The following is a 24,574-nucleotide window of genomic DNA, read 5'->3' as shown; positions in this document are numbered from 1 at the left end:
TGTTTGGTTCAGGTAAAATATTAGTATTCGTTCTTGGAGGTTTGTTTGGTTCAGGTAAAATACTAGTATTCGTTCTTGGAGGTTTGTTTGGTTCAGGTAAAATATTAGTATTCGTTCTTGGAGATTTGTTTGGTTCAGGTAAAATACTAGTATTCGTTCTTGGAGGTTTGTTTGGTTCAGGTAAACTACTAGTATTCGTTCTTGGAGGTTGTTTTGGTTCAGGTAAACTACTAGTATTCGTTCTTGGAGGTTTGTTTGGTTTCGATCGCTTAGGATTCCAATGACAAACATGGTAGAGAGGCATGTGCCACCTCTTGCTCAAAGACTACACGAGTGCTTTGTATGACTTTGGCAAAGCCGCCCCGCACCTCCGAGACGGTCACGCCGCTGTCGGGTACATCCACTTTTGCCGCAAAATGTACCCCGATGCCATCGACGGTACACCCTACAACGTCCACAATACACAACGATATTATTTATACAAGTCGTAATATCTGGGGTAAATGGACAATATCTATATCATATAAATAGATTGTCTATTTACCCCAGATTTGGACTTTTGTGTTCTGAGTCGCCAATTTCCTTATCGATTGTGTGTGGATTTTGAACATTTTGATTGTAACAAGTAGTTATCCTGTGGGGATTGCAATCACACTAATTTAGGTACTGTCCTTGCCACCGAAATTTGGACGGGGCAGTTTTACCCAATACTAGTATTGGAGAAATCGAAGACCAAGTGTAGTATATATACTATCAAATGGATAGTAACGTTAATATTGTATATAAAGTGATCAACGGGGACACATGGGTAAAATATTTGGGCCAAATACCATAGGTTGAAATGTAGGATTTGGTTAGTCGTTTCATTTTTGCTAAAAGTCGATGATTATCTGCGTTGTTTGGGCTACCGCTAATTTCTCCAACCCACTCCACGTTTGTGATATCGAATGTATAATATCACTCTAATTAGAAGATGCTGACAATGGATTGATTCGTACAATCTGGTGGGCTAAGGGGAAGTTCCAAGTAGTAGTTTTCAGAAATATCAATCAAAATCGATTTACCTCGTTCTTTTTTCTCACGATTTAGGAATAGACGTCAAGGACTTCTTTTTCTATTTTTGGTATAGTGAGTTGCGTAAAAAATCGCACAAAAAGAGGGTAAAAACGTACTTGGAACCACTTTTTCATTTTGCTAAAAATATCTAATTGGACTAAAAATATCTAATTGGAACAGGCCCTAACTACGTACTTGTGCCGATGATTTTAGTGTACATTTCTATTTGATAACGTTTGTGTCGATTATAGATTCTCCATGTCACTTGAGTTTCCAACAACACACAATAATATATCATCCGCCGTCGCCATCTTAAACGTACCATGTGACGACCGATGTTTTGTGTCTGGCGTCGTAGCGTATTCGAAATTCTTGGACGAACGATCGAACGACGCCAAGGTCTTGCTGTACCGTGGCTTTTCGCTGTACATGCACAACGAGCGGTCGCTCGCCATGCGCGATTTTGAAAAAGCGGTGCGTCCAAATATATATATATATATATGAAAATATACATATAATAAAACACAGATTCAATTGGTGACAACACATTCCACCCCCTGAACGTATTTCAAACCGATAGCTCAAAGTCGACGCAGCGTGCTGGTTTGGGCATTTTATCCGAGCGTTCATCTACCAAGAACAAGGCCACGGAGACAAAGCGATGGCCGCAATCGGTCAGTGCATCGACCAATTTAAGCACGTGCGGCCGTTTGCCGATACGATTGAACCAGTCCACTCGGACCGTGCTAACCCGTTCTTTGACGGGCGATTGGATGTGACACTGGACAAGCTCAAAGGCCTGATCCTACCGCAGCCTCGAAACAACAAACAATATCCCCAGAGCAATGCAAGTCCACCGCTGATTGGCGGGACCACGGCGGCGGCAGGTACAGATAGAATTGGGTTTATATTCTAAACTGGTGCGGCATGGAGATTGAATCGACACAACCAAATACATGTACACAAGAATCTGCAAAAGGATGAGCCAATCAGATCATCAACGTCAAATTAGTGTGTGACTTCAATTAGTGTGTGATACCAATCACCACAGGGCGCGTTTTTACATACAAAATTCAGTACTACAACGAATCGATCGATAGAGTTGGCAAAGAATCAACACAAAAGGCAACCAATATTTGGGTAAAAGGACAATAGAATTGTTTGTCGTTTTCGCGCAGTTTGATTCAGTTTGGGCTTTTTAAAGCTGATGATTATTTTCGACGTAATTGAGTGGAGAGATTTGAAGCCGCTTGTTCAATGTATTCGAAGATAGATGAACGCGTTGTTGCCTACAACTAGACTAATCGAAGATTGGTTGACATATTTTGTTCGTGCACTTTGATTGGCTAGGATATTCTCCGATCGTACAAATGGGTCAACTTTATTTGATATTGTACACTCTACGCCGAAAGTCCAAATATATTGCATCGGTTGTTATTTGGGACGACGCTACAACCACCACTCAAATATACAGTGTACTTATTACTACCGTAGGTGTCGAAACTTTGCACCATGGTAATTCAATACGAGGGATTGAATTAGCAGTAAATATTCGATTTGTTTCATTGATTTGAGATTATATATATATCATGTGTATATTCGCGATTTTTATACTAGGTGCAGATCAAACACAAATACGGTAGTTTGGGTGTGTTGTGCTTCTTGACAATCTTCACGACGGGATGACGACCATGACATGGTTCAGTCTTCGTCGTGGCTCAGACTTCGTCGCGACCTTCTCATGTGTGACATGGTGCGTGACAGGGGACCACCGACGTCGCCTTCGCGCGATGTTTCTCAGAGCCGTGCGCCGCGTCCTATTTCAATCGCGAGTCGTGTTTGCGCTCGAAAAATGTGCGTTCAAAGCTACGTCGGCCAGCATCACACTGTCCAAACAATTGGACAAACTCACGGAAATGCACCCGATTTCTCCGCCCCAAGGTACACTAACTACTACATCGAACTACTTGAAGTATCTACTCAACAAACCCATGCATTCAACAAGAAATATCCTCTGAAACCACACGAGAGGAGATATATATTTATATATTGTCATTGATACGTGATGTTAATAAATTATATATTTTGTGTGTGTGTTTTGTGTAGGGACGTTCACTCCTGATTCCGTGGCGTGGGCGTATAATCTCATGGGGGTGTTGTCTGCGAGCCAGTTCAAGTGGGAAGAAGCTCTGCGGAACTTCACCATGGCTATCCGTGCGGCCCCAACCAAGCCCATTCCACATCTCAACCGGTATACACGATGTACTTAGTTCGTTCTTGGAACAGTATTTTAAAAATCGAATATGTAGCGATATATATACGTATTCAAAGTTCTATTTTGGATAATATATATAAGGGCCACTCTGGCTGCCCCAAAACATGTAAAAAAAACATGCACCTATTTTTGATTTATATATGTTAGTGTGTTTGACTACCAACACTAACATATACTATAAATGGACACAATACGTCGGAGTTTTACTGTTTTCTGACAGAAAAAAAAGTATCAACTACAGCTGTCCAATTTTAATACATGATTTTCCAGCAATAGTTCTCATACCATCATGGCATCGACAGATCACCTCAAAATATATTGCAATATATCTTCTCACGTCCCATTTGAAAAGGGAATTCTCTATCAGAATATTAATTGACGTAAACATTTCTGTGGCATCGAGAGTCGGCCTAAATGCAATACTTAGGCAAGATTTTACTCTACCAATGCACCGGTCGCGATATAATGAGATTTCTATTTTAATAATATATAGTTTTAGTAGTTAGGCACGATATTATGCTCTATACCAATTCAGTTATTTTATTTTTATTGAAATATGAAACTCATTTAACGATATACTACGTAGTAAAAATGGAATTAGTATTTTAACACAATATGTGTATCTTAACTCACATCGATTTATACTTGGTACATTATTCTCCTTTCTAATTCATACTTTGTATATTGTCTCGAAGATTCACATAGTATGGACAAGTACAACAACATGACAATGCGTACTACTAGTAGTAGTTATTTCAATCGAGTAGTACTTGACTTGCATGGGCTGAAAACTAAAACTCGGTAGGGGCAACGTGTACATGCAAATGAACGCCATCGATAAAGGTATACGTATATTTACACATTATCCACATCGAGTTGGTAGCGCGCGAGTTGATCTCCCGCGCTTGTCATTCAAACTGCCAATTTTGGCCGATCTGTAGCCTCTCTTATATATATATATATATATATATATATCCACTTGTTTGCGTGAATTGCCTGCTTCCAAGCAAGTTTCTAATTAATTCTTCATTTGAAGCCCTGCATGAATTCCGCGAAGCGCTCAAGGTCGACCCGACACACGCGGCCACGATGACCAACACGGCGCTGGCATTGCGGCAGCTCGGCCAGTTGGAAGAAGCGTGCCGGCACTTGTACACGGCGGCGACGCAGGCAGACGACAAGCCCTCGACGGACCAGCACCGGCAATTAGTGTACTACGCCCTGGCCAACGTCATTCGGGAGCTCAATCGCAACGACGAAGCCATTGAATGGTATGTACGAATCCACCCGCACACACAATGCATACATTGCGTTGAATTGGAGACTCGGTCTGAATTCCCATACCCCGTTCAATAATGGTATCGTGCCGACGGAGCATGTATAATGGTGAATCCGGAATCATTTGCCACTGATTGGTTAAAATCAGTGGATATTATTAGCCAATCCGATGTCTCTTCAATTTGATTGGCATGGAAGGAATGGGGAAATTTGATGAAACGTTAGCAAAAACGCACACTACTATTGTGCTTTCGAGTGAAATTTCGTGGCGTGGTTTCTCGTTGGAATTTAAATCGATTTGATTGGCTACTTCAGATGAGCTCAAAATTATTAACCAATCAAAACATTCTCAATGAAATTCAACCAATCAGATCGGTTTGGTTGGCGCGATTCGATTGCACCCCCTCCAAATCGACAATAGTACTACTCCTATATATATATATTGCAGCACTGCACCATTGGACTATATTTAGCCTGGACACTGTCACATGGCGATGAAGAACTATGCGACACGGTGACGATATATGGTGCTGTAGGTACACCAAAGCCGCCGCCGCAATGGACACCTCAAGCCAGGACACGACTCAAACTCGAATGGATCATGTCAAGTTGGCCGTGTACCACAACCGAGGATCTACCATGCATACCCAGCTCAAGTTTAAGCGAGGTACATCTTGTTCAAATGATATATATATTTGTTGTATTCTCGATATATTACTTCTACCTCGACGTATTTGATAAAATTGATCTCGGTTTTTGCATGGTAGCGTTGGACGACTACTCGATGGCGCTGGCTCTGCAGCCACAGTCATTTGCCACTCGCATGAACCGAGCCGCGCTGTTCATTTCCACGTCCAAGTGCTACCAAGCGATCCAGGATTTGCGTGTTGCCACGTCATTGAACCGTTTAGTGAAACTCCCCCTCTGTCGCAGATTTTTCACATGGTTGGAGTAGGCGACTCGGCCACGGGCCACCGACTTTTGCGGTTCTGTGAACGCTGGGCGAGTGCGCTCAAGGTGGCGTGCCACGACTTTTTCTATGCATTTCATGCGTTTCCATGCTTCCATGACATCGACATTGCATCGACTACGCCCTTCTTGGACCTGCACATGTTTCGCTTTCAGCAGTTGAGCCATCCAAACCACCCGTCGCTTGAAGGTACCTACCTACCTACATGCTCACGGTGCATGTTTGTGGCTACGCTAGCTAGCTAGCCGGCTAGCTACAGCCATCACCAGCATCATCTATGGCTATCTATAGCACCAGAATGGCTCGTACTCGTGTAGAGAATATATGGAATGTATACTTGCGGCGATGCAAGTTGAGTATTTACGGCTAGGCTAGCCGGCTAACTTTAGCCGCCACCGGCAACATGTCTACTGTACAACACCGGAATGGCTCGTACTCGTGTTGACAATATATGGAGTGTATATTTGCGGCGAGGCTAGCCGGCTGGCTAGCTGGGTAGTTTTGGCTAGGTAGTAATGCAGTTATGGTAGCCAGCTAGGTGGGTCGATAGCCACCCCGCCCTTTGTGTCACTATATATAGGGGCGTCTTCTTACTAGTGTAGCCAATATCAACGAGATGGCGAACCTCACTGTGGTGTCCTATTCTGCAATATTCCGAGTAGCGTTGGAGGCCATGCTAAATGCGAGCGAGTCACCAGACTTCCCCGACATGATGTGGGATGCGTTGGTACACACCCAGCGTGGCAACTTTGCCGACGCACAGCGGGCGCTGCTGATTGCCAAGTACTCGACGGGCACGAGTGTGGCCGAGGAACAAGCTTGTCTGGTGTGGAGCGCCCAGGTATATATATATATTCACCTGAGTCGTGGGGGGTATTGATATATATATGTTGGCGTGCTTAGATTGCCCACCACTTGGGGGACATCCCGACTGCGATTGCATCGGTGGAGCAGGCGTTGCAGCGTGGACGGACCACCTCGTCGTCATCCGCCATCACCGCCCCCAACCATGTCGCAAGTGATGTACGCGGAGGTGGAATACCCGCAGGTATTATTAATATGTACACAAAACCACTTTCACCACACGAACATATATTTATATACATATAGTATATAATGTGTGCTTTGTGATCGAACTGCCTACGTATATATATATAATATTATATATCGATCTGCATACGAATATATGTATACTTGTATATATCGTCATATTATATATAATTATATATATATTGTGCTTTCGAGTGAAATTTCGTGTTGTGGCGTGGTTTCTCGTTGAAATGTAAGTCGATTTGATTGGCTACTTCAGATGAGCTCAAAATTATTAACCAATCATAATCTTCTAAATAAAATTCAACCAATCAGATCGATTGTGGATCGGTTTGGTTGGCGCGATTCGATTGCACCCCCTCCCCAAATTTGTATCAAATCGACAATATATAAATATATAATTATATTTCTTCGAAGTATATACTATATATATATGTCTAATCATGTTGTATACTGTACTATTAATAGTATACTAGTACGTAAATTATATATACAAAACCCATAGTGCTGTATGACACCTGCCATCAGTAGAAGAACCAAGGAGGGATACGGACGATGACCAAGTGCAGAGCATCCAGTCTGACTTGGAAACGTATCTCGGGTGCCTCTGGCGCCTACATGGACACGTGGTGGACGCCACTTCGGCCTTCCAGCGAGCAATTGCGCACCGTCCGTCCAACTTTATCGCACTTTTCAATGCGTACGAGCCAACCATTCTATAACTATTAGACCATCCAATGCTGTTATGACATAAGGTGGACTGTGTGTAGGGCAAGTGTGTACCTCCACGAGGGCAATTACTCGTGCATGCTGGACGTGCTGTTTCAAATCATCAATGTCACGGTAAGTTATGGGCTATATTTATTGGGTTCACAGTGCACTTTTGATAATGAATGCGACGACGTAACTCGCAGTGTCACAGGTGCATGCGCTGGACAAACTAGACAAACCAATAGTACCGACTATACCAGTACGTTATGCATCTACAGTTATAACGTCATATCGTCGAATATTGTGGATAAAACTACTAGTACCTGCCAATTGATGTTTATTTACTTTCAATTTGGTTAACCAATGAAAAACTAGACGTCCACGGCGCCGTTCCTGTACATGCCCCACGACTTTGCGACGACGTTTTCACGCGTGTCGGTGCTTGCGGGCCCGACGGTGTTGCCTGTACGTTGTTGTTGGTAGTATTACTACTACTCTGCTAGTACTAGTAGTACTAGTTGCGGGCTCAATGGATGGAATAGATTTGCCGAGCCATTCAAAGTGTGATGGACGAGTACCGTGGCGGCATGACGTGCGATGTGGCCAAGCATGTCGGTCGTCTGTGTGTGCTCCAAGGCCAACTGGCCACACACGTCGAGGCGTTGCGGGATGCAGTCCAGCCGACGGCTTCGAAAGTCACCGGTGAACTGCCGTCGCCCCGACCTCTGGCGCGAACCGCCACCCGTCGCAGTCTCCGCCTTCGCTCAGCGTCGCGACGCTCGTTCAAACCTGAGGACGTCAAGACGTTGAACCTGGAAGACTTCAACGCTGCGATTGCCAAGTGCACCGCCGAGATGATCCAGCGCCCGGAAGCAGCGGTTGACGAAGACGCCATGGCCGACTACGTGGCCCAGTACGACCGAGTGTGCGCGTACATCGACGCGTCCAGCGCCTCAACCGCGACCGCATCGTCCCTCACGAGAGAGTTCTCCCGGGCCATGTTGTCTCGCCAAGCAAGCTTTTCCAAAGGGCTTTCTCGCAGCGGAAGTAACGCGAACAGTGGCGGCGGCTCGACTGCCATGCTCGCTCAGCGAACGTTGGGACCCATGCTGTCCCGACATGGAGAGAGTACCTCGCGGATTCTTGTGGCTTCCCACAACGCACCGTCCGGTAGTAGCGACGCCGTACCCAACGACAGCGCTGCGAGCAGTCAGTCGAAGGACTTGACCACGTCGTCATCGTTGAGAAGCCGTGCATCCCTATGAAGTTGCCCAAGAAATATAAAATGTGCGAGGTTTTATGAAAGTGCTCACCACTGTTTTAGTATCCCACCCGATGGTCCTGAAGTGGTCACCAAAGGCCAGATACTGTAATATATTATTCCACCTCGGCGAAATTGATAGGACGATTGTATGAGCAATTTAATTCTATTTCACAATATGTCACCACACCATGCACCTCTTAACGTCACTCGTTCCAGTGACATAAACTCGCGACAACGTCAGAAAAATTGCATTTCGGTGAACCCCCTACCAATACTATTAATAGTACATCGAACAAATATGTATGTATTATGGCGCAACTGACGGCATTCATTTCATGCATCCGTCCTTGCTGTTGTAGGCAAAGATGATGGGGCTTTTGCTACAACTCTACCCGGTATGGTAGGCGCCGTGGCAAGTGCTACCGACGAACCTGTCTGAACTTGGCTCGATCTTGACAGTGAAATGAGCCAATCCGACGTTCGACCAAGGTTTTTCTCGACATGTGATTGGTTGATCTGTGGACGTGACATAAAAGCGCGCGCTATTGTAGAGTGGCCACGAAGCTTTGGTTAAAGACAAGCAAGGACCACCTCGTACGCTGGTATGTGGGCTCTTTTGAGTTGGTTGCTCGGACTTGGACATCATGTCGCGATGCCTGACCGTCCATAGGCACATGGAAGTGGCGGCCATTCATGCGAAGAAGGCTCGGACGGCGTTGGCAGCGGACGACGCTGACGCGATCCTGCCGCCGTCACCTGCCACGGCCCCTGTCGCCGCAGGAGACGCGACGGATCCTGCTGCCATCACCCTCAAGCTGTTCCAAACGGACAGCAGCAACACACTTCCCTGCGTCCACGCGCTCATAAAAGCGCATTACCATTCCATGCGAAGCCTGCGTCATGTCCTCGTGCCTCCGCCGCCGGCGCTGCCGCTGCAGTTTGAAGGACTGACATCCCAGCAAGTCGAGCAACTCACTGGTCCCATTCGCGACGTATGCGAGTCCCTGACCACCCGAGACTGTACGTTGTCGCATGCCATTTCCCTGTTGGTTCTAACGTGGCGATGCAGTTTCGATGGTGCTTCCCACATCTTCCAACGTCCACCTCATGGGGTCGGATGTGTTTTACGTGAGTTTGTACCACGGCGAGACCATGATGATGGGGTACGCACGTCTCCATGTCACACATTCGTGGCGTCATGACTTTCATTTAGCATCTTCTTTATGCCGCCACATGCCGTGATTCCTCTGCACGACCATCCGTGCATGTCGGTCGTGTCCCGCGTGTACGTGTGTGTATTCGACGAACCTCGTCGCATATTTCCTTCCTTCTTTATGACATACGGCGGCGGGGCGTTTTGTAGCTTGTACGGCGCGGTGCACTTGAAAGCGTACTCGATCGTGGACGCCAACAGCACCGACGACGACGGGTTGGTCACCATCATCCTTCCTTTGGATCATCTAAACGTTTGTCCATAGCCACCACGCGCTCTTGGCTCGCCGGTCCCGTGATAAACTCCTTCAAGGTATACACGACCTACCTATAATAATAGTAATAATCCTGGGGATAAGAGGTGATGGTTTTGTGTCTGGATGAGCTAGCCCCGTGCACAATGGAACTGAGTCCGTCGCATCACAACATCCACGAACTGGTCGCGGCGGGAGACATTGGATGCGCCATCTTTGACGTGATGATACCCCCCTACGACGAGTACGACCAATGCATCATCTTCCTTGGGATAATACTATATGTGTGTTGGTTGACTCATATGTATGTAGCCACCACCGCCACGGCAACGATTACAGTCTGGTGGGGGTGCACAATAGTAGCAGTAGTAGTAATAGTAGTAGCAGTAGTAGTAGTCCCGACGACGTTGACGCCGCCCTGTATGTGATGAGGCGAGTATTTAAACCAGCCACGTCGAATTAATATCATAGCACCGCTGAATTACATATATATATATATATGTATGTATCCTACCTCCGATTGATATGTATCAATTTGTTGAGCCTTGAACAACTGTATCTCAGTCAAAATAGGTTATTATTGCCTTGACAATGGGTTCCAGGTAGAGAAGCATACCAATTGTCAAGGCAATATAATCAGGCCTCCTAAAATTGTCGCTTACGACAAAATAAACAAATTAGTCTATTTTGTCGTCCTATTTTGTCGTCCTCGCCAGTGTTAGTTTGTCGTCTTACACATAAAGGCGGTTTATGGTGCCAAAAAGGTCTTTTTTAAGGCGCCAAAAGGGATCATCGTGATATTTATACTACCGGCATCATCGATTTCTGCTTGGCCGGGACAGATATATCCGTGCGATTCTCGTCTATCTCCAATTTTAGGATGGAGATATCGCTCTCGTCAGCGACGGTATTGGCGTAGCACTTCCTGGAAAATGAACAATCGAGTGGTCCAAGATGGGCATAGAATCAAGCGACTCCTACTCCTGGTCGTTGGACTCGCCCTGGTTCACGATCGCGACGTCGAGCATGTCTGTCACCATGCCGACCTGCGCGTGGATGTGCGACTCCTACTGCTCGATGTGCAGGGACCGGCTGGCAGAACGGCGAACGTAATTTTGACGACATCGATGATCACGGCGATGCAGAACGTCATGAGCCACCATTCGCAGGTCGCGTGTTGTCCGAACGTTTCTCAACGCAGAACTCCTTCGGCTCCAGTTGGTAGCTCACTTGGACCGTGAGTAGGCGGCCGAGGTGGGTCCACTGGTTTGTCTCCTTGGGACACTGATGTTCATGCGCTTTATAAGGTTGGCCTGCTGACACATGAAGATCGCGAAGGCTCGATGAATTTGATTCACGTACCAATCGCCACGTACTCGGCGGCCTGCTTGACGACTAGGTCGTTTTGGTGCCGTGCGCACCAAAGAGGGTGTTCGCCTTCTTCTTGGGCGGCATGAGGTTGCTTTTGCTGTGTAAGGCCCGTGGAATCGCGTCCTCAAACTATTAGAAGGCGGATTAGTGCTTCCTCTGCTGAATTTAAAATAACCTTAATTTGTCGTCCCACCCAAACTTAATTTGTCGCTTTCTTGCGTATTTTATAGCAAAACGACAAATTTAGGAGGCCTGAATATAATGCTTAGAGAGTCCTAATTAGAATATCTTAGAAGTTATGGTCAAAATAGGTCAGGAATGATGCTCATGCTTTACTGTTCTTCCGTATAATTTCTGTACACCTATATCTGATTTCTCCTTCAACTTATCTGATTAATAGAGCAAATATGATAATCCCTGTATAATATAATAAATATTGTACGTAACCGGTAAACCTATCAATCATTTCCAATCGGAGGTCCCTTCATTTGAACATATCTCGTTCAGTGTACTGTACAGACAACGAAGGATTTTAAGTCACACCGAAGTTTATGTGTGTATCCATGTATTGTGGTCAATCAGGTTCAGCTACTACAAATCAGTTGATTTGATTTGTTATTGAGGCCAATCAGAGTTGAAAATTTAGAATTTACTTCGATTCATAGTGTGGCTTAAAATCCTTCGTTGTCAATTTAAAGAGTTTGAACTTGGACAAATACTACTTTGTACAAGCACTATGTATTATTAATACTTCCCCGTTCCATTTTACTTACATGACTTTTCCGTCAAGAATTTGTATAGAGATTTGTATACAAAATCAAGACATTTCGATGTGTTCAATATATTTTTATTCAATAGAGTGATTTTGCACCAAGAATCCACACGAATTTTCCAATACAATTTCCCTGAAAACCTTCGGGGAATATCATGTTGGGAAGGTGCTTCTGCTATAGGAAAAATTCAAATTTAAGCAGGACTACCGCTGTGTGCGTTGTTGCGGCTCTTCTGGAGCACCTACTGGTAGGGAATGGCTCCCAATCTTTAGGCATATCAACAACCCAGTGCATTAGGTGCAATATGCACAGTTTGTGACCTTGCACCATCCCTATATGCTGTAGTGTGTATCGCGCCGACGTTGAAACGTGACCGCTTTGAGGTGGTCGATGAACACTGGGGATAGGATGTATCTGTTGGCTGGTTTACGTTCGGCACAATACCACTGCTCGCCTACGATATCCTCGCTCATCTACTAGTGCGTCCTATCTACCGCTCATCTACGTTTGGTGCCGACCATGCCATTCATGCATGAAGCGAAATTGGTAATTTAGCATGTTCAAGTGTTTTGATTGGCTATTGGGTGACTGCCAAATATCTCGCAAGTGCCTCTCGCAATCAAATTTGCGAGTCCGGATAACGGTATTTTTTTAACCGACGTCGATGGGTGGCAATCGAGGCACTCCACGACTTGGCTCGACCTGCCTTCGTTACCCGGTGAGATTGCGAGAAAATTTGTGCACGATGCCAAAGCCTTTGATAATGTATTTCGATCATATCAAATTTTACAGTGTCGATGCGAGAGGTTCGCTTGCGAAGACGATTTTTTCGTCTTCACAAAATGCGAGCGTGGTTCTATTTCAAAAATGTCTCAGATTCAACCGGAAGAAAATTTGTTTTGCGAGATATTTGGCAGTCATCCATTGTGTGTGAAGAGGTATTCCCAGTCAGATTTTCTGGCAGATTATATTCATCAAGAAATTCCCAATATAATCAGATCAAAAGCCTTCATCGTGAAACTTGTCAGGAAATATCACGTAGCAAAATCACTCTAATATCCATAATTTACGACGAACACTTGCATGACATGTTACACTACAACAGTGGCTTCAAGAAGTTCCACAAGTTCATCAATTCTCTGAAGGGTTTCCGACCCAGGAGGCAGTCCTTGACGAAAGTCGCCGTGGCCTCGGGGGCCGGGAACAACCAAACCATCTTGCTGGCGTCACACTTGACTACCAGCAGGTACTTTTCGCCTGTCTTGGAGGCGCCCATGAACACAAAGTCACAATGAATCAGTCCATTGGATACGGTCGAGTGGAGGGCCTCGCCAAACGGACGCGGCGCACCGCCAGATGCACTGGTCCAATGTAGGCACCGATGTACAAAATATTCGACGTCGCCCTACATACCGGTCCACTGGCAGAACGACTCCAGGCTGGCCAACGTGGCCTTGGCCGTGCGGTGGCCGGCCAAACTTGCATGGGCACACACGCACAGCCGCAGCTGCAACTCGGTGGCGGCGACGGACACCCAGATCACATCGTCGACGAGACGTAGAGGCCACGCCTGGCCAGACCCAGTATCACCGGCGTCCAGGCTCTTGGTCATTTTCGACAAGACCACCTGGGCTTCGGCGATGGACACAAATGTGGGCCAAACAAACTTTTCGTCCGGAACGGTGAGATCAGCAGCGGCTGCTGGCTGATGGCACAGATGCTGGGGAGGGTAGATCCCCAGCGCGACAGCAGGTCAGCCCAGACGTTGACTTCGCCGGGGATGTTATGGATGACATAACTGTAGCCCGTCAGCAGCAGGGTCCACCGTTCCAACTTTTGGGCCGTGTACTTGGGCACAGATGCCACAACAGATCTTGGGCTAAAAATATATTTCAGGTTGCGATGATCGGTGTACAAATTGAAACCGGCAGCGGGATGGAGGAGGTAGTCCGCACGGACCAACGTCTCAACAATTGCATACGCCTCCTTTTCCACAATTGCCCACCGACCAGCTGCACCGGTGAATGTGTGCTGGTGGCTCTGGGCGTCAATCGGCCGGTGCAACTGGTCGGGTGGCACTTGCGTGATCACAGATCCCCAGTAGCCTTCCGACGCGTCAGCAAACACACAAAGTCGCTGCTGGGTGACAGCCTTGGTATTGGTCAAACAATCGTCGTGCACGACCGACCAGCCGACGTCCTCCAACAGCACGGCCGCAGCGGCCTGCTTGGTCCTGTTACCGCCACCAGCGGCAAACACCCGCTCCAGCATCTCGGTCAACGGCTGCACCAGCACGTTGTACCCGGGGATGCGCATGCGCATCCAGTTGATGGCGCACAAATACTGCTGCAGGTCAGCACCAGTCACGGGGGACGGCAGCTGTTGATGCGCCTCAACGCGGGCGGGGTCATGCTTGACCCCAGTCCCACTGATGATGCGCCTGCACAACCTGGCCTCGGTCACGTAGATACTGCACTTTTTCGGGTGCAGCTTCAGACCCTTGACAGTGCACACAGCCAACACGTCCGCCAGCACACCCAACAATCCGTCGCGGGTACGATGGTACCCCAAGAGGTCGTCCAACCAGGCCAACAGGCCTTTGTACAACTGCTCGGAGAACATCTCCTGCACTGTCGACTGGCAGTACGACACGCTGTCGCTGCCACCCTGCATCACGCGGGTGGAGGAATAGACGCCAGTGTCGGTCAAAAATGAGAACATCTCCTGGCAGCAGGGGTCGAGGGCGAACTGCCAGTACCCCTTGAAGAAATCAAGGAGGAAAAACACACAGCGCCACTCAAATGATCCACCACCACCTCCAACATGGGCATTGGCCAGGCATCTGCTCGGTCTGGTTGTTGATCGGTCGCAGGCCCACCGTCATTCGGAACTCGTCCTTGGTGTGGGGCTTGCGTACGATCAGGGGGGCCGAGGCCCACCGGCTGGCGGGGTTCCGGTAGACAAAACCGGCTGCCTCCAACTCCTCACATGTTGGTGCATGAATTCTCGTTGTGACAGGGAGTACCGACGGGCCTTGCAATTTATCGGCCGCGCCCCATTGGCCAAGTGCACCTTCAACGGCGGCATCTTGACGGGTGGGTCGCAGCCCAGACTCAAACGGAATACGTCGACGTACTTGTCGAGGAGCGCTGCCAAGTTGGCGGCAAACTCACTTCCGCAGCCGGCGGTCACGGCCTCAACCACCGTCGCATCCAACACCACCTTGACTTTGGCGGTCTCGGTGGCAGCATCGACGGCAACCATGTCGGGGAAACATGAGTCCGTCTCCAGGGGCAACAGCTCCTCCTCTTCCTCGGCCAGGTCATCCACGAGCTCGTGGGTCACGGCCAGCACGGCCTGTACGACCCCGATGTGCGAGACCGTGTCGGCCATGTCGATCGCATCGGTGAAGGACGCGGCCTCACGCAGCATGGCGCGTGGTTGTGTCGAACCCCAACTTATACATGTTGGCGCGGCTCAACAGGATGTCGCCGACGTTGGCGGGCAGGTGCCCATCGACACCCAGCACTTGACATTCGTGAGCATCAGCGGGCCGGCGTCCGTCTCAAACCGCAGGTCCATCGTGGCTTCCTCGGTGACGGTGTGGGCAGGGCCAACAAAACCCTTGACCTTAATGGGGGTATTGAGCTTGGTCACGAGGACATTGCGGCCTTGCTTTTTGAGTTTGGCCAGCGTCGCGGGGGGCACCACACTTTGATCGGCGCTGCTGTGGAAGGACCCGTCCAGCGAGACGGCCTGACCAGGCACACACACAACGCCGGCAGCGCACAACACGGCATTGTCGAGGGACACCTCGGCAACGTCGACCGTCTCGACGACGGTTACCGACTTGGTTTCTTTCCAGACGGAACGGGCACGTTCCATCAGGAGCTTGGCTTCGCCGTCAGTGACCTTAGGGCACTTGAACACATTGTGCTCGGTGCTCAGGCACTTAAAACATGCACGCTTCTCTTGGGTGAAGTTCGACTTCGGGATCTTGTCGACGTTCACGACGGCCACGACTTTGGGGGCCTTCCCAGCCTTGGGGGTCTTGGTCGCTGCGGGCAACTTGTCGGGCTTTGCGGTGGCAGGCACCGCCGCGGCCATCAGCGGCTCGAACTCGCCGTAGCGACGCATGTATTCCGCCGGCCATCGCTTGAAATCGCGAGCCTCCTTCTTGAGGCTGCGGTTCTCGTTCAACTTCATGAATTCCTTGACACGGGCGCGCACGGCCGGTGGCTGGACGGCCTCGATGAGATAGTCGACAGTTAGTTTTGGCTCGGCCACCGCAAACCCCTCCATTGAGAGGCGCACGAGTACCGCCTCGAAATCCGAGACCAATTTTGACACCCGGGACTCGGCCGACTGCACGGTCGTGTCAATCTTGAGCTTGGCCATCGCGGCGTCCAACTTGGACATGTCCACAGGGTCGCAGTCCTTGGCACCAAGGAAGAAAACCTTCCAGTCCTCCTCCGTCAGCTCGTGTGGGCCTTCCTGATCTCCCAGTAAGCGATGCGCTCGATCGAAAAGTGGTCGATGCATGCGCTGAGTGACGCGCGCTGGATGTTGACTTCACGGGCGTACGCCTCGTATTGGTCCATGAACTTGCGCATATGCACCTTGGTGCTGCCGTTGAATGACGGTACCTCTTGGAACCCATAGACGACTTGGACACCCGCGACCGCGCGGGCAGTCGTGGGCACTACAACAGCCGGCACCAGGGTCGCCGAGAAGGCATGCCAACGGGCGCTAGTCCGACGTTGCATCTCCTCCAGTTGCTAGCCGTGCTTGACAGGCGCGGCAGCAGCTTGGTGCAAACCTTGCTCGTGGGCCTCAGTCTGCTTCTTCTATACGTGCAGCTGCTCGACGAGGACTTCTTGTCGGCGGCGCTGCTCCTCTAGCTCAGCCAACATCCGATAGTTCATTTCCATTTGCTGCTGCGAATGCAGCTGTTATTGATGGTGCAGGTGCACCATCTGCTCGTAGGTATGTCGCGTCTGGGCGCCGACAGCATTCTGCACGTCATCCAGCCGCGCGCACTGTTCGTGGACACCTGCCTGCACTTGATTGCCCACGTGCTGCTCCAACCGCAGAACGGCAGCGATTTCCGGGGGGTAGGCCGCGAACGGCATCGCACCAGCTATTGGCGTTGACGGCAACGACATCGTGGGTGCATATTGAATCTCTTGAGAGACAGTGCGTAGGAGCACCAGACCAACCGTTCCGGGTGGAGACGACATTCTCTCGGGGGTATGTTAGTCACAGAGTACGAACAGGCGATTTTAGTCACATAGCACGAACAGGCGCTGCGTAAGGGTAAAATGTAGATCGCTGCAAACGAGAGAGATCAAACTCGAGTAGATGCACACAAACTTGTGGGCAACAGGAGACTTTGACTAAGGAATTCTTTGTTGTATCTCAACTACTTCAAAACCGATCGAAACCAAAACGTTGGAATATTGAAAGGTAAAAGGCGAATTTAATGACAACGAGCCACTCAAACTACCTAAACTATCAGACCCGATAAAGGGGTCGATACACTCTACCAATCCATATGGTACTCCGACCACCAAAAGTACCGACCAATGGACGGCAAGGAGCAGGCGCCACAGGTCTACTCCTTTCCGTCTCAGTAATTCGAGCCGAATACATCAAGTTGGAAGGGCAGTAGGCAGGGACAGACACGTGGGAGGCAGAAGGAATAACTGGAAGGGAATTACTTCTGACTGGAAAGAACCAGCCAATCAAAACTAACTATGATTGATCATGACATCCAATGATGTTCCGTGACCAAATGTCTGCGCTGACTTCTACTCTGAGGAACAGCCTCTAGAAGGCACAAAAACCTCCTACACAGCTCGCAGACGCTGCTACCTCACTGACAGGGCAGTGGGGATGTTCTGTATCAGAACAGGGTGTTCTGACTCATCAGAGCACGAAAACGCTATGACGACTTAATGTCTGCTTTTCAAGAACAAATCTTTGCTGCCCTTCGTGCGTCCGGAACAGACGAGGAGTACGATGAGCGCCGAAGAAGCGCTGGGGCGTGATTATTGGGTCGGGAATCTCCAGCAGCACTTTGAATTGCTGAATCTCGTATTTCTTAAAGCAAAAGTGGAAGGCACACGTTGAATAGCTTTGTGCCATGAGGTTGAACCGGCCGCGAGATATGTGTATCGCTCGTATATGCTCTTGGGACTCTTCCAGCAGTAGTGCCATGGCCGACATGAGTACGATCGACTCGTCCATGCCAGCCATGCACTTTTCACAACAAATTTTAACGTAGCAAAATCATTTCACACAGGTTTTTCGTTTCTGGATCCTTCTCCAGTATTCCAGAATTTTCACAGGTAATTTCAAGTTAGCAAAATCACTCTAATGAAGTTACTTTTGTATTTGTTATCGAGGTCACCGCTGTGAACACGGTAACGTTAGCCGTCGGTGAGAACACCGGCGCAAGACAACAGCTTCCAATAAATAGCGCGTGAAAGCCATCAAGGCAAAACCTCTCTAGCACTATCTGTGCCGCCATATAGCAACCCGCACCAAACCCGTCGGGTGGTTGTATTTATCTCAAGTTCATGACGCAACAACTAACTACCGTAGACGATTGATTACAAGGTTGATCTCACGTATTCATCGTCGTGTTTGTGTGCGCCGCACAAGAAAAAAAAAAAAACACTAACACCAAGCCATCGTTTCTTAGTTTTTCCTTACAAATGCACAACGCTACATATTTTTCGTATCCATCAACCCTATTCCCACAACAAGCACTTATTGGACGGGTTCAAGTACGAGTCAATGGGACATTTGAACACACGGGCAAACTCAGCGTTGTTTTGCAACGCCCCCGTCACGCGGAACCGATTGGGCGGATGTGTGTCCGCCAAAAGCACCTCGAGGTAGGCATCCGTGTACTTGGCGCAAGTGCTTTGGGCGTACGACAAGTAGAACAACTTGTCGCCAGCTTCTTCAGTGTACTGTGACGGGAACTTCTTCAAGTACTCGTGGTACGCGCGGAAACTGGTCTTGAGCCCCCCGTTGTCGGCAATGCCCTCACCCAAAGAGAGCTTGCCGCTGATGTTGCCCAACTTAGTGCCAGTCACTTCGCTCTTGACGACAAAGTTGTCGTACTGATCGCTAATGCACTGGGCCTTCGCCTTGAACGCAGTGTTGGTGGCATTCGACCACCACGAGTTCAAGTTTCCGTCGCCATCGAAGTTGCGGCCGATGTTGTCGAACCCGTGGGTAATTTCGTGTCCGATGAACGCCCCGATGGCACCAAAGTTCTGGGCGGCGTCAAACTGGCCGTTAAAGAACGGGCTTTGCAAAATGCCGGCCGGGAACACAATTTGGTTCAAGGGGGGGCTGTAGTACGCATTTACCTCTTGGGGGGACAAACCGAAGTTGCGCTTGTCCACAGGTTGGCCGTTCAGTTTCAAGTTGGTGTCGATGTCCACTTGAGAGATCTTCCAGCGGTTGTTCAAATACGTCTTCGAGTCCAACGTCAGCGTGGGGTACAGCTGCGGGTTCTCCGGGCCACCCAACAAGTGCTCAAACTTGGACAGCTTTGTTTGCGCATTGGCGCGGGTCGAGTTGTCCAACCAGTCGGCGGTGGTAATGCCAGTGGAGAAGGACGACTTCAATGCCTTGACCAGTTCGTCGGCCGTCTTAGCTGTGTCAGCCGACCACACCTCCTCTAAGAAGTACTGGGACAGGAGTTCACCAACGGTTTTATCCACTTCGGCGACGCAAAATTTTTCACGAGTAGGCTCCACCTGTTGACCGGCTAGTCTGCCGATGAAGTTCCAGTTGGCCGTGCGGAATTCAGGGGTCAGGTGCGTGGACGAGGCGTGGATGAGCTTGTACTCTACGATGGTGCGGAGGTCGTCCAACGTCGTGTTCGTTAATAACGCTTCGGCCTTTTCAAAGTAAGTCAAGTCGGTAAACCCCACCCAGTCGTTCGACCCACCGCACTCGTCGCGGACGTTGAAGCCGTTGGCCTTGAGCCACGAGCCGATGACGAGCGGGTACTTCTGGTCCAATTGGTGAAACGTGAGCGCAGTGTACGGAGTCGCAATGGCCTCCATCTCTTCGAGCTTGCTGAGGGAGACACCGGCCAGACTTTGCTCAAAACTAATGATCACCGGCACGGCAGCTGCCGCTTCTTCGGTAGTGTATCCAGCCAACTGCAAAACCGTTGCAATGTACACCTTGTACTTGGCTTCGACAACATCCCATACGAATGGAATGAGGTAGAGAAGATGAGGAAGCGATAAGGGGGTTTGGAAACCGAAGAGGGCGTTGTTGACTGCGTTGGCGTCATCAGCACTAGCCTTGATGTTGACAAAGGCAGGGATGCCGTTCTTGGCCAATTCACCAGCCACGACGAGGAGGTCCAACGTGGTGTTGGCCGACCGAATGGCTTCGAACGAGTCGGCCAACGGTGCCAGGCCGAGCGCCGACAGCGTATCCGTGTCCAAACAGGAGTTGTAGAACTCGCCAAGCTTGGGCTTGTTGTCAGACAAAATCTTCGTCAACACGGCTTGGTTTTGGATGTAAATCTCGGAGAAAACATCGATGAAGGATTCGTCCGGGGGGATCACAGTATCATTGATCCATACGCCACACGCATATTGGTAAAAGTCATCACAGGGGTTTGCGGAGTAGTCGATGAGCTTGGTCACAGACTCGGGGAGGTCCGTGATGGAGCCAGCCATAACGGCAGCGGCCAACGCGCTGAGGGAGGAGAGGACTATGACCATCGTAGAGCGAAAAGGAAAATGAAATCAGCCAAAAATGTCAATCATTGACAGTAAAAACGAGGAGGGCAAGTCGTTCAACCCACCAACGGGATTCCCATAAGGAATATCCACCAATCCAACTCGATGAGATATTGACACGTAGACCCAAGCACTACCGGGTACTAGTTGTGATTGGCCTTCATCAGAGTTAGTTCCAGTCGTATGGCGCCTTAGACTATAAACTACCCATTGGCCAATTCCAACTGTGTGTATACGTAATGTAATGACGTTTATTCGCGCTTACTAATATCAGCTTGCTAAGGGGCCGTCTGGATACCACCAAACATTATGGTATTTCTCAATACTGTATTTCGATTAAATATCGAGATAATTTGAATTCGGATACCATCTTGTTCGCAAATTTTATTGCGAAATTCGGCCGAAAACATCCTGAAAACGCGATAAAAAATATACTATTAGTACCCAAACTACCGGCAGTATATTTTGCGGGATATCGCACTGTGCTCCTACATTTGTACTTGCCTGTCCTGCTGTGTCCATCTTGATGCTCTTGAAACCATATACAGTATCTTTACTATTACTAGTATTGAAGTGGACTAAATTTATGTACCTGTGAACTACTCGGCGATCGAGACAGGGTGACGTCCCTTGAGTTGCTGGGTAGCGGTCCCTTGAGTTACAAAGTAGCAGTGGCCCCATCGTAGCGTGCTATCGGTGCGCGGATATTCGACGTTTGACAGCTCACGTCTTTCTATTTTTCAACTGCAAGCAACTCTTACTGGATTTTGTCGAAGCCGATGTGGTATCCATACACTCCACAAACTTAAAATATCACATAACGTTAATGAAATTATGTTGTTCGCTGCATTTTGAAAAATGCAAAAAACGCAATATTGCAATACTTCGAAGTATCATGATGTTTTTTACGGTGGCATCCAGACTAATCCTAAGGAGTTTTTGCGCCCCGCGACCAGCCGACGACAGCCACGACAGCCCTGACAGAAAAAGTCCGAGGTTTTGATTGGTTGTTACCCAAATTTTCCGGATAACACAATCGTTCACGCTTCTCAGATATCGATGTGAGTTTCAGGCGTGGATGGTCCATCTATACGCCTGGGATAGTTCATGTCTGGCACTCATTTTCATAACAAATGAAAAATTATTGATCGACATTTTTTGGATTGCAAAATTAACCTGTCCGGATACGTCTCATTCTCGAACATAAACCAAATCTTCCACTCATAAGAATACTACACTGAATGTCCGGACAATGCTAGTCGGTGTACAATTATCACACGATGACTCCCCACTTTAATTGCGGGTGGTGAACAGTACATTACTACAGTAGTATACCCAAGTCCCCACTCTAATTGGCGCTGCATTGCTTTACTTCTATTAATAGGTGTATACACAGATAGTACAGTATTACTAAGAGATACTACTAGTATGACAAAGCCAATATTGTTTACAGGCCTATTCGACGTACTGTAGTTTGCTTGCAAAATGAGGTAATACAGAGAACCTAATACGAACTGACGCAGTGTGGCACAATGGAATATATAAGAACAAACTAAACTGAGTGAAACATATCGGGAAAAAATATAATAGAAATACGTACTTCCAAAACCCCGAAACCACAGTACCGGCGATACAGTCGCAGTGCAATTGGTCGTGGTGGGAGCACTTCAAAAATGGGGTGACAGTCACCCCATCATCGAAGCGTGCTACACTTGACCAATCGAAGCGAATGATAGAGATTAGTCAAAAATGATAGTTTTCAGTGTTGCACCATATCTAATAAAATATCCTTGGTGATACACGACGCCAATTTTGGAAGTTTATAGCAAGTTCACAACATGGAGACTTGCTTTTATTTTCTTCCAGAGTAATACAAACTACTGGTACTGTAGTATAGGGCACCATACGACTGGAACTAACTCCTGATGAAGGCCAATCACAACTAGTGCATGGGTCTACGAGTACTCTATTCCACATGCGCGACTTCAATATCTCATCGAGATGACCAATTCCTTGGACAGCATATTTTGGCCAAAAAGCCTGTCGAAAAAGTCAAGTAGTGAGAGTGGTTAGGGTGACTTTTCAAAACTGATCGGTACACTACAGTACTGTACTATACCTCTTGGGCAATATCCGGAGAATTGTCGCACAACGCCACGTTTGAGGAATCCTCAAAATACCCTAAATAACACGATGAATGGCTGGGGTCCTGCAGCGAGCGCGTGGATAAGAGATTGCGACACAAGACGCTGCAGCGGGAACCTGGTGACCCGAAGTAAACGTACATAGTGTACTTCACGCCACTAGCCTACCGCAGCAGCGCTTTTGTGACAGTCAGCCTACACTACACGCTCCCATAGTTGTGTGCCCTTCCAATTGATCCTGCCTGGGTCTTATTTGGAGCTGTTTACACATGCTATCTTGAACTTGTAATTATATCGTACGGTGCGGAAAGGATATTCCTCGTTTGCGACTCCAACGGAAGGCATTGGGCGGCTAGGACACCCAGCACGTCCAAGTCCATTTTCAGTCGGTTCTTGATGGCAAATTTCATAATGTAGTTATTGGAAGACTGTGATTGGCTATAAATAAATCCACGTATCCAATCAAAACCAATTATACCTGGAAATCAAAAATTGCAGAGAAGTTTGCGCGGATGCCATGCTGCTCCTTCGTGGCTGTTCGCTGTGCTTTGGAGGTACCTTAACTGACAACTAGCATAGTGATAACGAGAGGAGATTATACTGCTGATGAATTTGCCCGTCGTTGTCGCTCGCATCAATGGCGAGCAACTCCACTACAGAGTAAACCAAGGCTAAGAGTTCAACCAGAGTGCTCAGCCATGCAAGCAGTCGCATTGAGATGGCAATACAACGTATGGTTTATGATGCTCCCTTGCGTGTTTACATGTGTGCAATGCGATTTGGTGTGCATAACCAGTTGACGGGCTCAACGACTACTGGTAGTTATGCATGTACATGTACAAGTATGTGCCAGCTAGCTATTTGGGTCAGAGTGGCGGTGAATCCACACCTAAAAGTACAGGTTTTAGCCACTTTGTGCGACTTGCTCATAGTGCATGTAAATCGCTACAGCTGTATCGCTTGCAACCCCTACATCGCTTATAACCCCCCACGGCCTCCTGTCCCGTCCACAACGATTGTGCTTGTAGCTTATCTACATGTGAAAGCACACAACCACCATTCTACGAGGTTAGAGCCACCATTCACGACATCATGACTAGCTTATAGTGTATGAAGATCGCCAGGATAGCAGCGACTGCAACCCCTACACCTCCACAGCCCTTAAGTTTCCCCCCTTCCATTCACAATAATCGACTTGTAGCATCCCCCCAGCCCAATTGCCTAGCACACTTGTGTGTCTTACAACGCATACTGTGCTCACTCATATCATTCTTGGCTCATAGTGACAAGCATTTATCGTCTGAATTCCAACATCCCACACATCACAGAGCACAACTACCAACAACTGGCATTGCGCGAGATATCGTGTAGTGTAGTTCAATTCTCTCAGGATTAGGCGATATGAGTGGATGGGGCATGTACTTGACAGTGCT

The 24,574-nt window shown here is 48.3% G+C and overlaps 7 protein-coding genes across 15 annotated transcripts in view; 3 read left to right on the top strand and 4 right to left on the bottom strand.

The window, feature by feature from the left end:
• Positions 1-8,730, top strand: part of H257_03239 — a gene marked incomplete at its 5' end in the record, with an annotated part of 15,864 nt that extends 7,134 nt beyond the window's left edge. The window contains 17 exons of one of the 2 annotated variants that reach the window (XM_009827240.1): positions 297-438; positions 1,415-1,530; positions 1,637-1,943; positions 2,821-2,997; positions 3,163-3,307; positions 4,137-4,174; positions 4,368-4,602; positions 5,146-5,276; positions 5,377-5,514; positions 5,565-5,768; positions 6,242-6,420; positions 6,483-6,627; positions 7,161-7,329; positions 7,400-7,472; positions 7,552-7,599; positions 7,716-7,805; positions 7,883-8,650. In XM_009827240.1, the coding sequence (XP_009825542.1) occupies positions 297-438; positions 1,415-1,530; positions 1,637-1,943; positions 2,821-2,997; positions 3,163-3,307; positions 4,137-4,174; positions 4,368-4,602; positions 5,146-5,276; positions 5,377-5,514; positions 5,565-5,768; positions 6,242-6,420; positions 6,483-6,627; positions 7,161-7,329; positions 7,400-7,472; positions 7,552-7,599; positions 7,716-7,805; positions 7,883-8,605 (3,060 nt within the window). In that variant the 3' untranslated portion in view covers positions 8,606-8,650. Of the gene's footprint in view, positions 1-296; positions 439-1,414; positions 1,531-1,636; positions 1,944-2,820; positions 2,998-3,162; positions 3,308-4,136; positions 4,175-4,367; positions 4,603-5,145; positions 5,277-5,376; positions 5,515-5,564; positions 5,769-6,241; positions 6,421-6,482; positions 6,628-7,160; positions 7,330-7,399; positions 7,473-7,551; positions 7,600-7,715 lie in introns of both variants that reach the window. The other variant, XM_009827241.1, reaches the window with a different exon arrangement.
• Positions 8,731-9,156: 426 nt separating this feature from the next.
• Positions 9,157-10,590, top strand: H257_03238 (hypothetical protein). Of its 8 annotated transcripts, XM_009827236.1 has the most exons (8): positions 9,157-9,206; positions 9,275-9,624; positions 9,674-9,767; positions 9,818-9,889; positions 9,968-10,033; positions 10,083-10,129; positions 10,206-10,314; positions 10,383-10,583. In XM_009827236.1, exons 2-8 carry the CDS (start codon positions 9,279-9,281, stop codon positions 10,531-10,533), a joined length of 885 nt encoding a protein of 294 aa, XP_009825538.1. In that variant the 5' UTR covers positions 9,157-9,206; positions 9,275-9,278; the 3' UTR covers positions 10,534-10,583. The 8 variants fall into 8 exon arrangements, with proteins under 8 accessions (XP_009825538.1, XP_009825536.1, XP_009825535.1 ...); XM_009827235.1 differs by lacking the exon at positions 9,157-9,206 and having other exon boundaries at positions 9,229-9,624; XM_009827234.1 differs by having other exon boundaries at positions 9,193-9,624; positions 10,206-10,590.
• Positions 10,591-11,047: 457 nt separating this feature from the next.
• On the bottom strand, positions 11,048-12,687 carry H257_03237 (hypothetical protein; the record flags this gene model as incomplete). The annotated part of the gene is made up of 4 exons (XM_009827231.1): positions 11,048-11,137; positions 11,268-11,383; positions 11,433-11,538; positions 12,589-12,687. The coding sequence occupies 4 exons, from the start codon at positions 12,685-12,687 to the stop codon at positions 11,048-11,050; spliced, it is 411 nt and encodes a 136-aa protein (XP_009825533.1).
• A 4,140-nt stretch (positions 12,688-16,827) lies between these two features.
• Positions 16,828-17,115, top strand: H257_03236 (hypothetical protein; the record flags this gene model as incomplete). The annotated part of the gene is made up of 2 exons (XM_009827230.1): positions 16,828-16,837; positions 16,877-17,115. 2 exons carry the CDS (start codon positions 16,828-16,830, stop codon positions 17,113-17,115), a joined length of 249 nt encoding a protein of 82 aa, XP_009825532.1.
• Positions 17,116-17,166: 51 nt separating this feature from the next.
• On the bottom strand, positions 17,167-17,379 carry H257_03235 (hypothetical protein; the record flags this gene model as incomplete). Its single annotated transcript, XM_009827229.1, has 1 exon — positions 17,167-17,379. The coding sequence occupies one exon, from the start codon at positions 17,377-17,379 to the stop codon at positions 17,167-17,169; it is 213 nt and encodes a 70-aa protein (XP_009825531.1).
• Positions 17,380-17,919: 540 nt separating this feature from the next.
• H257_03234 (hypothetical protein) lies at positions 17,920-18,463 on the bottom strand (the record flags this gene model as incomplete). Its single annotated transcript, XM_009827228.1, has 1 exon — positions 17,920-18,463. One exon carries the CDS (start codon positions 18,461-18,463, stop codon positions 18,143-18,145), a length of 321 nt encoding a protein of 106 aa, XP_009825530.1. The 3' UTR covers positions 17,920-18,142.
• A 506-nt stretch (positions 18,464-18,969) lies between these two features.
• Positions 18,970-20,979, bottom strand: H257_03233 (hypothetical protein; the record flags this gene model as incomplete). The annotated part of the gene is made up of 1 exon (XM_009827227.1): positions 18,970-20,979. The coding sequence occupies one exon, from the start codon at positions 20,977-20,979 to the stop codon at positions 18,970-18,972; it is 2,010 nt and encodes a 669-aa protein (XP_009825529.1).
• Positions 20,980-24,574: the final 3,595 nt, after the last annotated feature.

The sequence above is a fragment of the Aphanomyces astaci genome (genome assembly GCF_000520075.1).
Source record: "Aphanomyces astaci strain APO3 unplaced genomic scaffold supercont1.5, whole genome shotgun sequence".
Lineage (NCBI taxonomy): Eukaryota > Oomycota > Saprolegniomycetes > Saprolegniales > Verrucalvaceae > Aphanomyces > Aphanomyces astaci.
This window is presented reverse-complemented; position numbering and strand designations above follow the sequence as displayed.

Bases quoted from the DNA above. Each gene is read 5' to 3' on its own strand.
- H257_03238 (XM_009827232.1), top strand. From the start codon at position 9,249: ATGTCGCGATGCCTGACCGTCCATAGGCACATGGAAGTGGCGGCCATT. The intron at 9,768-9,817 runs GTACGCACGTCT...ACTTTCATTTAG, and splicing joins GGCGAGACCATGATGATGGG to CATCTTCTTTATGCCGCCAC. The intron at 10,315-10,382 runs GTACGACCAATG...ATATGTATGTAG, and splicing joins ATGATACCCCCCTACGACGA to CCACCACCGCCACGGCAACG.